The 13,235-nt window shown below is 39.3% G+C and overlaps 3 protein-coding genes across 3 annotated transcripts; 1 reads left to right on the forward strand and 2 right to left on the reverse strand.

The window, feature by feature from the left end:
* The first annotated feature begins 4,295 nt into the window (after positions 1-4,295).
* LOC101292114 lies at positions 4,296-6,960 on the forward strand. The gene is made up of 4 exons (XM_004298079.1): positions 4,296-5,391; positions 5,465-5,730; positions 6,057-6,260; positions 6,372-6,960. Exons 1-4 carry the CDS (start codon positions 4,296-4,298, stop codon positions 6,501-6,503), a joined length of 1,698 nt encoding a protein of 565 aa, XP_004298127.1. The 3' UTR covers positions 6,504-6,960.
* A 113-nt stretch (positions 6,961-7,073) lies between these two features.
* On the reverse strand, positions 7,074-8,536 carry LOC101309722 (protein FAM179B-like). Its single transcript, XM_004296793.1, has 5 exons — positions 8,327-8,536; positions 8,132-8,238; positions 7,891-8,038; positions 7,609-7,803; positions 7,074-7,519 (listed from the first exon to the last, which is right to left on the reverse strand). The coding sequence occupies exons 1-5, from the start codon at positions 8,534-8,536 to the stop codon at positions 7,286-7,288; spliced, it is 894 nt and encodes a 297-aa protein (XP_004296841.1). The 3' UTR covers positions 7,074-7,285.
* A 710-nt stretch (positions 8,537-9,246) lies between these two features.
* On the reverse strand, positions 9,247-12,998 carry LOC101310018 (pentatricopeptide repeat-containing protein At3g06920-like). The gene is made up of 3 exons (XM_004296794.1): positions 12,963-12,998; positions 9,999-12,841; positions 9,247-9,513 (listed from the first exon to the last, which is right to left on the reverse strand). The coding sequence occupies exons 1-2, from the start codon at positions 12,979-12,981 to the stop codon at positions 10,170-10,172; spliced, it is 2,691 nt and encodes an 896-aa protein (XP_004296842.1). The 5' UTR covers positions 12,982-12,998; the 3' UTR covers positions 9,247-9,513; positions 9,999-10,169.
* Between the last annotated feature and the right edge of the window lie 237 nt (positions 12,999-13,235).

Here is a 13,235-nt window from a genome sequence, read left to right on the forward strand (position 1 = left end):
CTAGAGCACACATTCACGAAACCTATATTTTCTACACAGCTTTTTCTTCTTCTCTCTACCATATATATATAACCCAAACCTTAGCACCTTGAATCATTAAATCAGCCGAACCTAGCTGCCCTCTTTTTCATCTAGATCCGAATCACCTCAATGCCATAACAACTTTCTAAATCTAAATTGTATAGAAAAGGAACTAACCTTAAACAGCCTATATCCTAATAAACTGAAAATATATTTGAAAATACATTCCAAATATATCTAGAACTAACCATATAAAAGATGAGAAATATAGAAGGAAATCCCAACCTATATGGCAAGAGACCTTCCGAATAGGAAACTTCAATATCTTCTCTTTGTCACTAGCTTGGAAATCTTTGAACTCCATCAACTCATGAAGGCCAATATATCTTCACATTATGTATATAGTAATAGGGTTTCCATAGTAATAATCTGATATCTTTGTTTGGTATCCATTTGTTTCCAAATATCCACTGCTGAACCTGACCCAATTCTCCACCTTAATCCTTGTAATAACCTCCCGAGCTGTCAGGAGTGCTCCACCATGAAAGAGATGGGAGTGGTACCCATTTCAGTAGAAAAGAAGTCCCCATCTGCAAGTAGAGGGCATAAAGCTTTGCAATCAAAGAGCTCGGATTCTGTCTCAAACGCCAACCCTGCTTAGCCAGCATAGTTAAGTTGAGCTAATGCAGATTCTTGAATCCCAAACCACCTTATTCTTGAGGCGTGCCATATTTTAAATGTGCACGAAAAGTGATTTACATTATATTGGCATGGCCAAGATATAATTAGTGTACCCGAAGGCACAACAATGGTCATGTGGCTTTAGCATGTAGAAATTAACCAAACCAACTCAGACAATGAGAGGAATGTAAGTTAGATAGATTTTGAGATGAAATGCCAGTGATTTTAGTAAGCAAATAAATTTTTCACTATACTATTGGATTGGATGCAAAGTTGGATCCAATAGTATAACCACGGTTAGTCACACATGTTTGAAAAATAAAGGTTGTCTATTACGGACACACAACAAATTTTCCAGTCTTTGCTAAATGTTCATTGATTCTAGTAGGGTAGATGATCAGGGTTTATTAAAACTAAAATGGTATCTTCTCGCCACGAGCCACTGCTTCATAAGCAGTGACATCAAATGGCAACAACCCTACTCAAAGCTTGTTGCCTAATGTGCAGTTATCCGAGGCATGTTAGCCAGTTGTAAATCCAGCTGGAACTTGGTTTAGGGATGCAAATAAGAAAAAACCATTGAAAAGAGAATTGTATATATATAGATCTCCTGTGAGTCACCTGAGTTTAGCACCACTGCACTCAATACATTGCTGAAAGTGGTTTGTTACAAGTAACTAATGAAGAACTGACCATTCTATTAGTTCATGACCTTGACTATAGAATCTGCTACATGTAGTGAAACGAAAGGATGACGAATATGTAAGAACCATTGTTCTTCCTTCTTTCCTCCTTTTTTTTCTTTTATCACTTGAAACTATGAAAAGTAGTTTCGTTACTTGTCATCTCAAAGCCATTCTATAATATAATCATGTATGATCGAAGTAATTACCAGAATAACAGACAGCAACCAAAGAGCACCTTACACATCAAAGATTCATAACAATATATTTCTTATTACCTGATCACAATTATCGAAGCTCTAGTACCACTTCAATGTCAAAATACTTTTACATAGAATCCTAGTAATCCTAGGATGGCATGAGGCCGAGGTAACAATCACCATAGATCTAACTACAACTCCAACTCGGGTTCATCGGCACCCTCCTCCTCATCATTATAATCATCTTCATCATCGTCTGCCTTCAGATGTTCAGTATAATCATCGTCAAATTCAAATATATTCTCTTCGTCTTCCTCATCACCATCACTTTCATCTTCATCCTCACCCTTTTCAGGTTTCATCTTTCCTTGGCATCCCTTTCCTGTTCCATCTTCTCGATCCGATCCAAGTACAGCTCTTCCTTCTTCCTGTCCCACTCAACTTTGTCCCTGCTTACCTCCCTCACGTTCGAACCGCTAGTCAGTTCTCTAGGAAACATACTCGGCACCAAGTACTGTGAGAAAGAGTTGATTTATTTGTTACCCTTTCGCCTCTTATCTTTCCCTGCAGTCTGGTCAAGATAATACTCTGTCGTCTCCTCCAGCCACCCCAGGCTCTCTTTGATCAACAAAATCTCTTCCTCGTTGTTTTTCCTCTTATTTGACAAGGATGTTAAAATCGGAGGCATCAGGTAGGTTAATATCAGGAAACAACACAAAGGGTTCCTCTTTAGCACGTCCAAAGCCACCTCGTCCAAAACCACCTCGACCTCTAAATGCCATTTGAGCAGCTTGTGAAGGTTGGAGGAGATTCCGGCAAATTGGGTAGTTGATAGCCGGGTTTTAATCGTGGCGGCGTTACTTCGGCCAAGAAATTGGAATACGTGTGATTGAGTACGTGCGGTTCTGTAAAGAAGGAAGTCATAGAAGCTGACCTCGTTTACATATTAGGGCGACATTCACTATACTTTTTCCCAAAAGATGATGTGGGAGTGTCGATGTCGTTAAAGATAGCAAAGTCATAAAGTCTCTAGCCAGTAACATACACCATCCAATGAAAAAAGAACTTCAAGATGAGATAACAAAAGAGAAATTGGAAGCAACAAACCAATGTCAGAGAATATTGGCAGAGCCAGAACTTGTCTTTTGTTATTTCATCTTCAATTTGTTAATCCTTAACTATGATCCTCTTCAACTCGTAAAACGAAACAAGTTTTATAAAAACAAGTAGAATTGAATGTTTATAAAGTTGTTTTTTTCGATGAAGATGTTTATAAAGTTGTTACTATAAAAGGAAGGTCACGTTCTAGCTTTGCATTTTAAATAAAAATGTCTTGCGGTTTAGAAACTTGTGGCACTATGAGGTGCTCAAGCTGGTGATGAATCTTGGGGACTGTGATGTGTATGTAACTTTAGTGTATGTAACTACTGGTTAGTTGCGCCGTTACAAAATTTGACATGATCGTGGACGAATGATCGAGATGGTTTATGTTAAGAATTTGGAATCACATGGTGAAAATTTTAGATGTTTGGTGCATAACGAAATCTTAGCTTTGCCAAGATCATTGCTTCATCCGTATATTGTCTTCTCTCTGCTTATCCAGGTCTGTACCTGAGGGCCTGAGAGGCCACCGCCTCAGGCATCACAAATTCGAGGGCACCAAAAAAAATTATATATATGTATATATATAATTTTTATAAAAATCTTAGATTTTTTCTTCTTTCTTGATTTCTCGTGTTCATTATACTTGACTGATATTAGAATACTTTATAATTTCATATTCAAGATTGTAAATTTACTGTTTATACGTATCTTGTAATCGGTGAAATTTCTTTTTACAATGGTCATTGTTTTTTTTTTTTTTTTTCGTATGACCATTAGAGGGTACCATTAATTCTCAAGATTCGTCTCAGGTTTTCAAATCCAAGTCCGGCTCTGTGCTTATCTACCTTATCATAACTTCTGATGCAGCGGAAATATAAACGTTGGAATCCACCAACGGCGACTTGAATCCACAAGTCGAGTTTTCCCGAATCCACAAGAAAGTTTTCTGGAATCCACTATAAAGATTGAGAAAGAAAGATTGAGAAAATCTCAAAGGTTTTTATTAATATCAAAAAGCTGACGACTACAACTGATAAATGCTCCTTATATATGAGCAAATAAACTGTAGGACAACTAATAACAAAGCCTAAAAGCCTATGGATTAAAAGAAAACCAAATCCAAAACAAACTATTAAAAATAATTACTGAAAACAAGTAAATCTGCATTTTTGAAGCCTAAACAGACTCGGATGGCCTAAAAAGCCCATACGTCATGGCGAAGCGACGAGTTTGGTTCGTTGGGCCGTTCCGCTTCCAGAAATGTATCATAATGGTCAATCAGACACCAAACACCAAATCTGGAGCAAACCGAGTTTAGACTTGTTTCGATCGATTTGCTCTTCAATCTTTATCGTCATCTGTTCTATGTCAACTTCAAATACCTAACGCTATTCTCATAGATCCCAAAATGTCTTGTAACTCTTTACTTATTCTTTTAGACACAACTTGTAAACGGAAATTCTTCGGTACATGGTCATATTTTACACATTTTACATTAGAGGATTTACCCAATAACAAAAATGTGAAAAATATTAACAGCGACACCGTTGCCACGATGCATAAATACAAATCAAGACGAAAGATTCGAACCTTCATTTCATCTCCAATGGCGGGTGCGCGTCTTTGCGCCACCTTCCCTTCTCTCGCACACCCCATCTTACCCGCCATCGCGCCGCCCAAAATTCCGTTATCCGCCTCCGTTTCCCTACCATCCAAACCCACTCGCCGCAAGAACTACTTACGCCCCAAAATTCTCAAAACCCTAAACCCTAAACCCGACCCGAAACCCGCAACCCCTATCCATCCCGAACACCCCATAGCTGAATCTCCGGTAAACCAGTCCCAGGACAGCCACGAGCGAGGCGACGTCGTTTTGGGAGGAGGAGGAGCTGAAGTTGAGGAATTAACGGCGTCGGAGACGACGGCGGAGCTCAGTGGCATTATTGGTAAATTTTCTGCGAGAGATGTGCTAAAATATGGGGGCTATTTTGTTGGGCTGTTTGTGATACAGACTGTTGTGTCTGTTTTGTTATTGGGAGATAGTGATCCTGATGAGGATAGGAAGTCTAAGAGTTTAGGCAAATCGAATTTGAATTCGAGTTCCGGGGATGAAATCGGCAATGTGGTTGGGTTTGATGAGTCTAAATTGGGAGAGAAGATTGAAGAGATTAGAGCAATGGCGAGGAAAGCGCGGAAGATTGAGAAGAATGAGGCCAAGGGAAGTGATGGTGGTGAAGATGATGTGTTTTCGGTGTCGAAGAACAAAATGGGGATTGAAAAGGAGGTTGGGAATAAGTTGGTTAGCTTGCAGAAGAGGTTGGGTAAGAAAAGGGAGAAGCTGCCGGATTCGTTTGTGAATTTTATGGAAATGGCTGCGAGGTTTGAAGATGGGGCGAGGAAGGGTAATGAGAATGGGAAAGAGGGGAATGGGGCGTTGATGTTTAAAAAGAAGCTGAAGTTTAAGACTCCGACTGCTGAGGTGAATAGGGATCCGAAGGGTTTTGGAGGTGAGAAAGAGGATGATGGTGCTGTTAAGAATAAGAGAGGTTCTGGTGGCGTAGATGAAGTTGGGAGAAATGCAAGTGTTGGTATTGATGGTATGGAATTGCTGGAAGCTGAAGGTAAGCAGAATTTGGAGAAAGAAACTGGGAGGTTAGGTGAAGGACATGACAGAGAAGCTGGAGATATGGAACCACAAAATGGTAAAGCTGTTAAATTGCATAAATACACAATCTGTTCTTAGTTTGGTTTGGTTATTGATTTGTTGAATTTTAGGTACCATCCACAGGACAATACAAGAGAGGTCATCTTCAGAACATGTAAAATCAATCAAACCAAGAGGATTCGGGAAGAAAAACCCTGCAAGCTTCAAGAAAAAAATTCAGGGAACTACAGTAAAGTCTGATGGTCCTGCTGTGCTGAGTTTGAATAGTGGCTCAAAACAGAAAGAAATCGAAAAACAAGCACTGGCTAACAAAGCCAGCAGCAAGAAATCAAACAATGAAACTGATCCCTGGTGGTTGCATCTTCCTTATGTTCTAGTATGTAGTCAACTTCTCTTAGTCTTTACTATACTGTTTTTCCTACATGTACTATTTTAGAAATTGTCTTCACAATCATGGTTAACGTTTTAGCAATTGGACTTTGTTACATTTAACCAAGTTGTCATGGCCAGCCATTTCACTTCACTTAGTCATTACTCATTACTGACTCAATTTTTGGTTTATGCATCAATTCTTTGCTTATTTTCGTAATCTTTTCACTCCTTCCAGCCGCTACTCTATTCATTGAATTTTTTTTTTGTGTGCTTGGTATAAGCATTTTATGTCTCCAACTAACCATCAGAATGTCCTGTATCCTATGTCAGGTAATTTTTATGCGTAGAGGTTCTGATGGGCAAGGAGGGCTTTTTAGCATAGAACTCAATTCTCAGTCCCCAAAAGGGAGTGATGCTTCCTACACTGTTGCTTTTGAGGACCGTGGTGATGCCCATAACTTCTGTTTCCTATTGGAATCCTGTTTTGAAGATCAAGATGATTTCACGGCCAATGCTGCTCCTTTACCAAATAAAGTAAGAATTTCTGAACATAAGATCAGTATGCGCAACACTTGAGCATGCTTTGTTACATTTATTAAGAATCATCAGTGCCTAGATGAGTAAGGGACTTTTTTATTTTTTCAGGAACTTCATAAGGCTATAAAATCAGATGGCATGAAGGTAATTGTTGTAAAGAAGGGGCAGCTTAAGCTGTATGCCGGGCAACCTTTTGCTGAAGTTGAAATTGCTTTGCGCTCTTTGGTCATACAAAACTGAAGTGCTTGCAATTTTTTTTGTTCCTCCGTCTAGTTCTTCTCCAATCAGGATGGCTTTTGATTATAGAGTTCCTATCATTCTTGATGTCAAAATGCCCTTGGTCAAAGTTCCACAATATCAAGTGAAGGATGATCAGATTAAACCAAGAGTGCATCGTTTCTGTGTGGTTATGGATATACAAAGAATATATGATGAACCCCAGTTGCAGCAAAGATATCACGAAGGGTGCAGTTGTGGCTCATAGAGATCTTCCCATAAATGTTTCCTCTTATTTTATATGATCTCAGTAGGGAAATATTTCTAACATAGAATTAGTGTGTTCATCATATAGTTGGGAATAGAGATTTACTTAGAGTTAGATGAGTTCAATTTGTCATTGTACATTGTTCTACTCTTGTAGAGATGGAGAAACACTGCGGCCTTTTGGGGATGAAGATTTTGGACTACAGTTTTGATGAATGTTATGGCTGTTTTATGGGTCTGATTTTGTTGGTGAAATGCTACAATGTCTCTTATTATTCTTTTTATTCAGTTAATTCAAGTAGCATCTTTTTGGGTAAGATGAATATTGCAAACATTGAAATCTACTGATTGTATTTGTTGAGTGCACACAAAAACAGTACATTCAAACTTCACAAGACCAAAACAACTTCATTATAAAAAAAGAAATCCATCCACTTGAAATGTGTGAAAACAGCTTCTATATGAAACTGGAAATAGCACTCCTCTATTATAGCTGGCTGCTACCACCAGAATAACCACTTCACACTGGAAACTTGAAGTCACTGAGAAGAAGTAAACTTGACCATGGCATGAGCATGAATTGGTGTCAAATTTAATTCACAAAAGCTCAGCCATACCTCCTGCTTCTCCTCTTCATTCTCAGTGTAGGCATTGTAGACCGAAGTCATAATACTCCTTGCTGCTTCTCTTGCCTCAGGCAGCCTATCATTCAGGGAATCTGCCCCCATTTTAACTAGAGCAGCCAGCCCATAATCTTTCATTCCTTCCAGCCCCTGAAATCAATAGAACAATCCTATTTGTTTTAGAAGAAAGATATGCTTAAAGTGACAATTGCACAATTCTAATCTCTTAGTATTATTACCATCTTAGAGACACAGGTTGAGATGGATATGGCAGCTTTGGCCCTGACTTTGAGGTGAGCATGGGTGACATAGGCTTTAAGCCTATTAAGCAGAGGCAGAGGAGTCAAGGACTTCACCATTGTGATTAGCGCCTTGTCTGCCTCTTCACAAACAAACCTCTTATCTTGTGAAGCTTTCAGCAGCAACTGCAGAAGCTGCAATCAAGCAAATCGAAATGTTATCAGAACACAATAGTAATACGATCAAAACTGAGAAAGTAAAACAAAAGTTTTGGTACACACCAATTGATCAAATGCATCAGAGGTGGTGGAGTCAAGCAATCTGTCACCGAAGGCATTGAAGATATCGGCCGAAGCCATGATGGAGGTCTTGATCAGAGCACTCCTCGGATTCTTCATGGACTTAACCAACACCACCATCACTTTCTCTCTGCATATAATCATCATACATATGTCAACAAAACCATAAATCTCAAAATCTCAAATATACAATAGAACAGGAAACAAAGAAAGAAACACTTACAGGGTAGGCACCAAAAGATCAGAGTGAAACAGAGCAAAACGCCTAGCATTGTTCAGGGACTCGCAGACTTTAATCCAATCCTTCGAGTCCAGTCCTCCAATCAAGCTCTGGTATTCATTGCAAAATCAATTGGGTATGCTCTAAATATTGGACAAGGGTCTAAATAAAAATGGAAACCCCAAAATTATAACATACCTGAATGTTGGAATCAGGGTCTGAAATGGGTTTGAGATTCTCAGAGGAGATGTAGTCAATGGTGGCTTCAGCGGCTACCGGAAGCGGAGCCTTGTTTTCGTCATTGAGGCCCAAATCAGATTTCTTTTGGGTGGGAACAGCAACTTTGGTTGGCTTTATGGGTCTATCCGGTGTGGTTGGGAGAGCATTGTCGATGGGTCTGAGCGCCATTGCCATGAGATCAGAGACAAACAGAGAAAAGAGGCAAAGTGTAAGAGATGGGGATGCGAATGTGTTTGGGTTTTGATAATGAAGAGAGGGATTGATTGATGGAGAATTGCAGATAAAGAAAGTGAATTTATGTCGTTGCTGCTATGTTTGAAATTTTTGAATTTTGAAAAAGAGGGAGAGAGACCCGTTGAGACATTCTCTTCTCTTTTGTAACGGTTACATAAGAAACCCGGACGCGTGGCATTATAACATTTACTGTTAAGATTTTACCATTGAAATTTGATGTCAATGAATTGCTCCAAAGTTACTCTCCACAGTTGCTAAAACTTCTTTTTTGGTTCTTCTAAAAAAAAAAAATAAGGTCTGAACAGTTGCTATACCTTCAGTAAAACGAGTAGCTATATTTAGCAACGAATTTTGAGTAGGAATTTGTACCTCTTACTAATGTCACTGATTATGTTCATTGTTGTAACTTGGTATGTATCCAATTGAAATTTCTGAGAGTTTGGGGAGACGAAACCCTTTCCACCGGAAAAGAGTAAAATGTCGCGCGCAGTTGCAGATTAAAGACTTCGGTTCAACAGCTGTATATGGAATACTAGTGTGATGATACTGAAGATTATTGTTCATGGTAATGGGAAAGGAAACTGGCTTTGCAGATGAGCATATCACTTGTGACTTATCTATGCTAAAGATTACAAAAAGATTGTAAAGAATATATATATAAATACAAAATTGTCCTGCATGGTTGGGAGGAAGTTCTACATTTACAGTTGCTTCAGAGCACTTCATGTTGCTACCAGCTATTCTCAAATAATATCCAGAATTAGTAGAAAGGCTCTGAAATCAAGCACCACTGGTTCTCGTCTTCTGGACACAAACTCATGTCCATGGAATAAGGGTTGCAGCTGTTATCTGCAACTGCAGTTCTTACTGTCAATACTCAGATTCCTGGAATCCAGCAACTGAAAGTCTACCTGCATTCACCAGTGTTTGGTCAATACACGTATCAGGGGATCTTGAGAAAATAAAAAAAAAACTCCCGATACAATATCAACACTAGAGACCACGTAGGTTTCTTGAGAAATTATTACCAGTTGAAAAAATAAAAATATATCTACCAGACCAATGCCAAACCGCTTTTACTGATACTATGGGTCACTTTATGAATCAAACAAAAAAGGGATAGGTTTGATCAGCCTGGTCTTGACTGGTGAATCCAATGAAAAAAAAAAAAAACCTTACTGTGTGCCTGTGCCAATAGACATCAATCATTGATCAAACATACACTTGACACACAGTATCCTACAGTTTTAAAGGTTACACACGACTGGAACATTCATCTACTAAGAGCATTGTCATCAACTATAATTCAAGGAATGACATAATGATATCCCCGAAAGTAAATTATACTGCAGTTATATGATTTCGACAACGCCATTCTAAATCCAAAAGGAGTTACCTTTGCAGGGAGTCGCTCCAATCTGTTTTTGAGTTGATGGAATGGAGACTTCAGACAAGATATCTTTCATTTCCTAGTATCTGCCCATCAGCATGAAGGAGAAGACCCTTTTTACCACCAAGTGAGACACAACTAGTGACCCCACTCCAGTAAATTGCAGAATATCCAATGTCACCATGATCTTGATGAATGCTGAGACTTTGCAGTTTCCCTCAGTACAGCACCCACTATTGCTGCTTGTTCAAGGCATTCAGCTTTGTGCAGCGCATCCAATAGAACAACACATGTCTTGGTATTAATAGTACAGCCTTTCCGCCGGGTTTCCTCAAAAAGTGCATATGCTTCCATTGCCTTATCTCCACTGCTTAAACCTTCTATCATAGCATTATAACAAACAGAATCTGGAATACCACCACTAGCCTTAAACCTCTCAAAAAGCCCAGTAGCATCCCTTATGTTCCCAGCGTTTGCAAGTCCAGAGATCATGGTAGCGTAGGTGACTGCGTTGGGATCTATTCCCTGTTTCTTCATTTCTTGCCAGTACACAAAAGCCTTGTTGAATTTTCTAACTCGACAAAGACCGTTTATGAGAATATTATAAGTATAACGGTTGGGTGTACAGTTCATATTTTTCATAGATTGAAAGGATACAATTGCTTCATCAATTTCACCAGCTTTAACAAGTGCATCGAGCAAGCAATTATAGGTATACACGTTAGGTGACAAACCTTTTTGCATCAACTCTTCCATGATTAGATATGCTTCATCAATTCTCCCCACCTTCCCAAACCCATCGACAAGACTAGTATAAACAACAACATTCAATTCTATTCCTTTCGACTTTGCTTCTTCAAAAAGCATGTACGCTTCATCAAGTCTATCAATCTTGGCAAGCCCATCAATCACAGAACCATAAGTTACAACAGTGGGTTGCTGACCCTTACTTTTCATTTCCTCCAGAAGCTGATATGCTTTATTCACCTTTCCACATTTGCAGAATCCATCAATGATGGCATTGTAAGCTCGAGTGTCCAATTCACAACCTTGTTCTTTCATCGCATGAAATAATTTATAGGTTTCATTTGCAAAACCCGCTTTGACAAGGCCATGAATTAAGATTGAATAGCTCCTCACATCAGGAATGAATCCTCTAGCCTTAATCTCCTCAAATACAGATCTACCTTTCTCTGTTTCACCAGCCTTGAAAACACAATCCATGTAGGTATTAAGGAGCATCAGGTCGGGAGAGCAGCCCCTACGCACCATTTCTTTATATATTTTGTGACCATCCTCCTTCCTCCCACACTTGAAGAAGTTCCTGATGAGGGATGTGTAAGCTATAGCATTTGGAATCTGATCAGAATCTAGCATCTTCTCATAAAGTCTATAAGCATCATTCACTCTTCCACGTCTTCCCAAGCCATCTATAAGAGAACAAAATGTCACTGCATCTGGCATGAAAACTTTATGATCCATTCCTTCAAATATAGAACATGCTTCATCAAGTTTCTGTGCTTTACAGAGTCGGTCAATCATTATGTTTGCAGTCATCACATTAGGATATAAGCCAGCTTCTTTCATATCATCCTGAACCTGCAGAGCGGCCTCAACATTACCTGCCCTGCAAAGCATGTCTACTAAAATGTTATATGTTGAAATATTGGGTGCTGCATCTGTCTTCATCTCATTAAAAACCCTCAACGCTTCTTCAGATCTCCCCTTCTTCCCTAGGCAAGTGAGAACACAATTATACGCAATTACACTCGGAATGCACCCCTTCTTTTTTTGCCTCTCAAATAAGCTGTATGCTTCATCAAACTTTCCAACAGAGCCATAGCCCATGATCATGGTGTTATAAGCATACACACAAGGTACTTTCCTGTTGGCATCCATCTCCTCAAACAGCTCTACAGCCTCATTTAGTTTCTCAGCTTTGCAGAGCACACCTATCATGCTCGTATATGTCACATCATCGGGCATCAAACCATTCATTCTCATTTCATGAAAAAATTTCCAGGCCATATCCACCTTACCCACCTTGCCAAAGCAGTCTATGCAAACATTATAAAGAACAATGTCTGCATTACAAGAGTTGCTCTTCATCTCATCCAACAAGGAGAGGGCAGCGTCAACTCGGCCTTCCTTGGCAAAGACACGAATAAGAGTTGTAAATAAATGCACAGTAACTTCATAGCCTAGCTCCTGCATTTGATGAAAGAGCTTCAGCATTAGATCAGATTCAGGAATTGTCGACAGAGCTCCAATCAGAGTTGTATAGGCTGAAAATGCCGGGCAGAATTTGAACTTCCTCATGGTTTGCAGTAGATCAAAAGCTTCTCTCAGTTTCTGTGACCTGACACAGCTTGAAACTAACTCTATACATGCATTATTTGATGGACCAATTCCGGCAATACTCATTTCTTCCAGAACTTGATCCAAGCTCTTAAAATTCCTACTCCTGGCCATGACCAGGAGAAGTGAGTTGTACACTTCTGGACAGTGTGCTTGATCTGTTTGTTTCTCACACCAGCGGAAATAATTAATTGCTTGACCGACATCTTTCAGCCTCCTTAAGACTCCAATAACTAATTCTGGTTGAGGTTTTTCGTCAAGTGCAGACAGAGCATTCTCAAGGGCAGGTCCCCAAGGACCACCCTCCAGGACTTGGCACACAACATCAACTACTTGTCTCACACCCTCCACTTTCCCAGAATTATCATGATTAACCCCACCAACCGAGGAACCAACTTTCCCATCAACTCCAGAAGAAGTCCCATTTGGCAAGGACGAAAACCTCTTGGAAAAATTGTAAATGCTACAGAATCCATCTAAATGACGTATTCCTGCATAAAAGAAATGTGTTATACATGTCACCAGAATAAGAAAAACGAAGAGCATCAAAACACAAAGAAACTTGAGATCTTACTAAACAGAACATAAAGCATCCCAACACGTCAAAGTTACCTTGGTTTCTTAGGAGCATCTTCACTAATTCATCCCCAAATCTGATACAATGCCCCCTTTCCTTCCAAATCTACATTGAGAATCAACACAAATTAGCCATGTCAGAGGAAAGCTACTTAAGTAACACACAGCAAGCCACTCCCTTTAATTTGTTTATACACCTTTAGACACAAACAATAAACACTAAAACCAAAAGAAAAAGGCAAACCATGAATACAATACGAACTACAAAAGCACTGCAATGGCAAATGCACCATTTCAAAAATCAAAAAC

Source organism: Fragaria vesca, linkage group LG4 (genome assembly GCF_000184155.1).
Source record: "Fragaria vesca subsp. vesca linkage group LG4, FraVesHawaii_1.0, whole genome shotgun sequence".
Lineage (NCBI taxonomy): Eukaryota > Viridiplantae > Streptophyta > Magnoliopsida > Rosales > Rosaceae > Fragaria > Fragaria vesca.

What these genes read in the sequence shown, in the direction of transcription:
- LOC101292114 (XM_004298079.1), top strand. Translation starts at nt 4,296, where the DNA reads ATGGCGGGTGCGCGTCTTTGCGCCACCTTCCCTTCTCTCGCACACCCC. An exon ending in AGATATGGAACCACAAAATG is followed by an intron (nt 5,392 to 5,464) that starts GTAAAGCTGTTA and finishes GTTGAATTTTAG; the next exon opens with GTACCATCCACAGGACAATA. An exon ending in TGCATCTTCCTTATGTTCTA is followed by an intron (nt 5,731 to 6,056) that starts GTATGTAGTCAA and finishes ATCCTATGTCAG; the next exon opens with GTAATTTTTATGCGTAGAGG.
- LOC101309722 (XM_004296793.1), bottom strand. Translation starts at nt 8,536, where the DNA reads ATGGCGCTCAGACCCATCGACAATGCTCTCCCAACCACACCGGATAGA. An exon ending in CTGATGCATTTGATCAATTG is followed by an intron (nt 7,804 to 7,890) that starts GTGTGTACCAAA and finishes GCTTGATTGCAG; the next exon opens with CTTCTGCAGTTGCTGCTGAA. An exon ending in CAACCTGTGTCTCTAAGATG is followed by an intron (nt 7,520 to 7,608) that starts GTAATAATACTA and finishes TATTGATTTCAG; the next exon opens with GGGCTGGAAGGAATGAAAGA.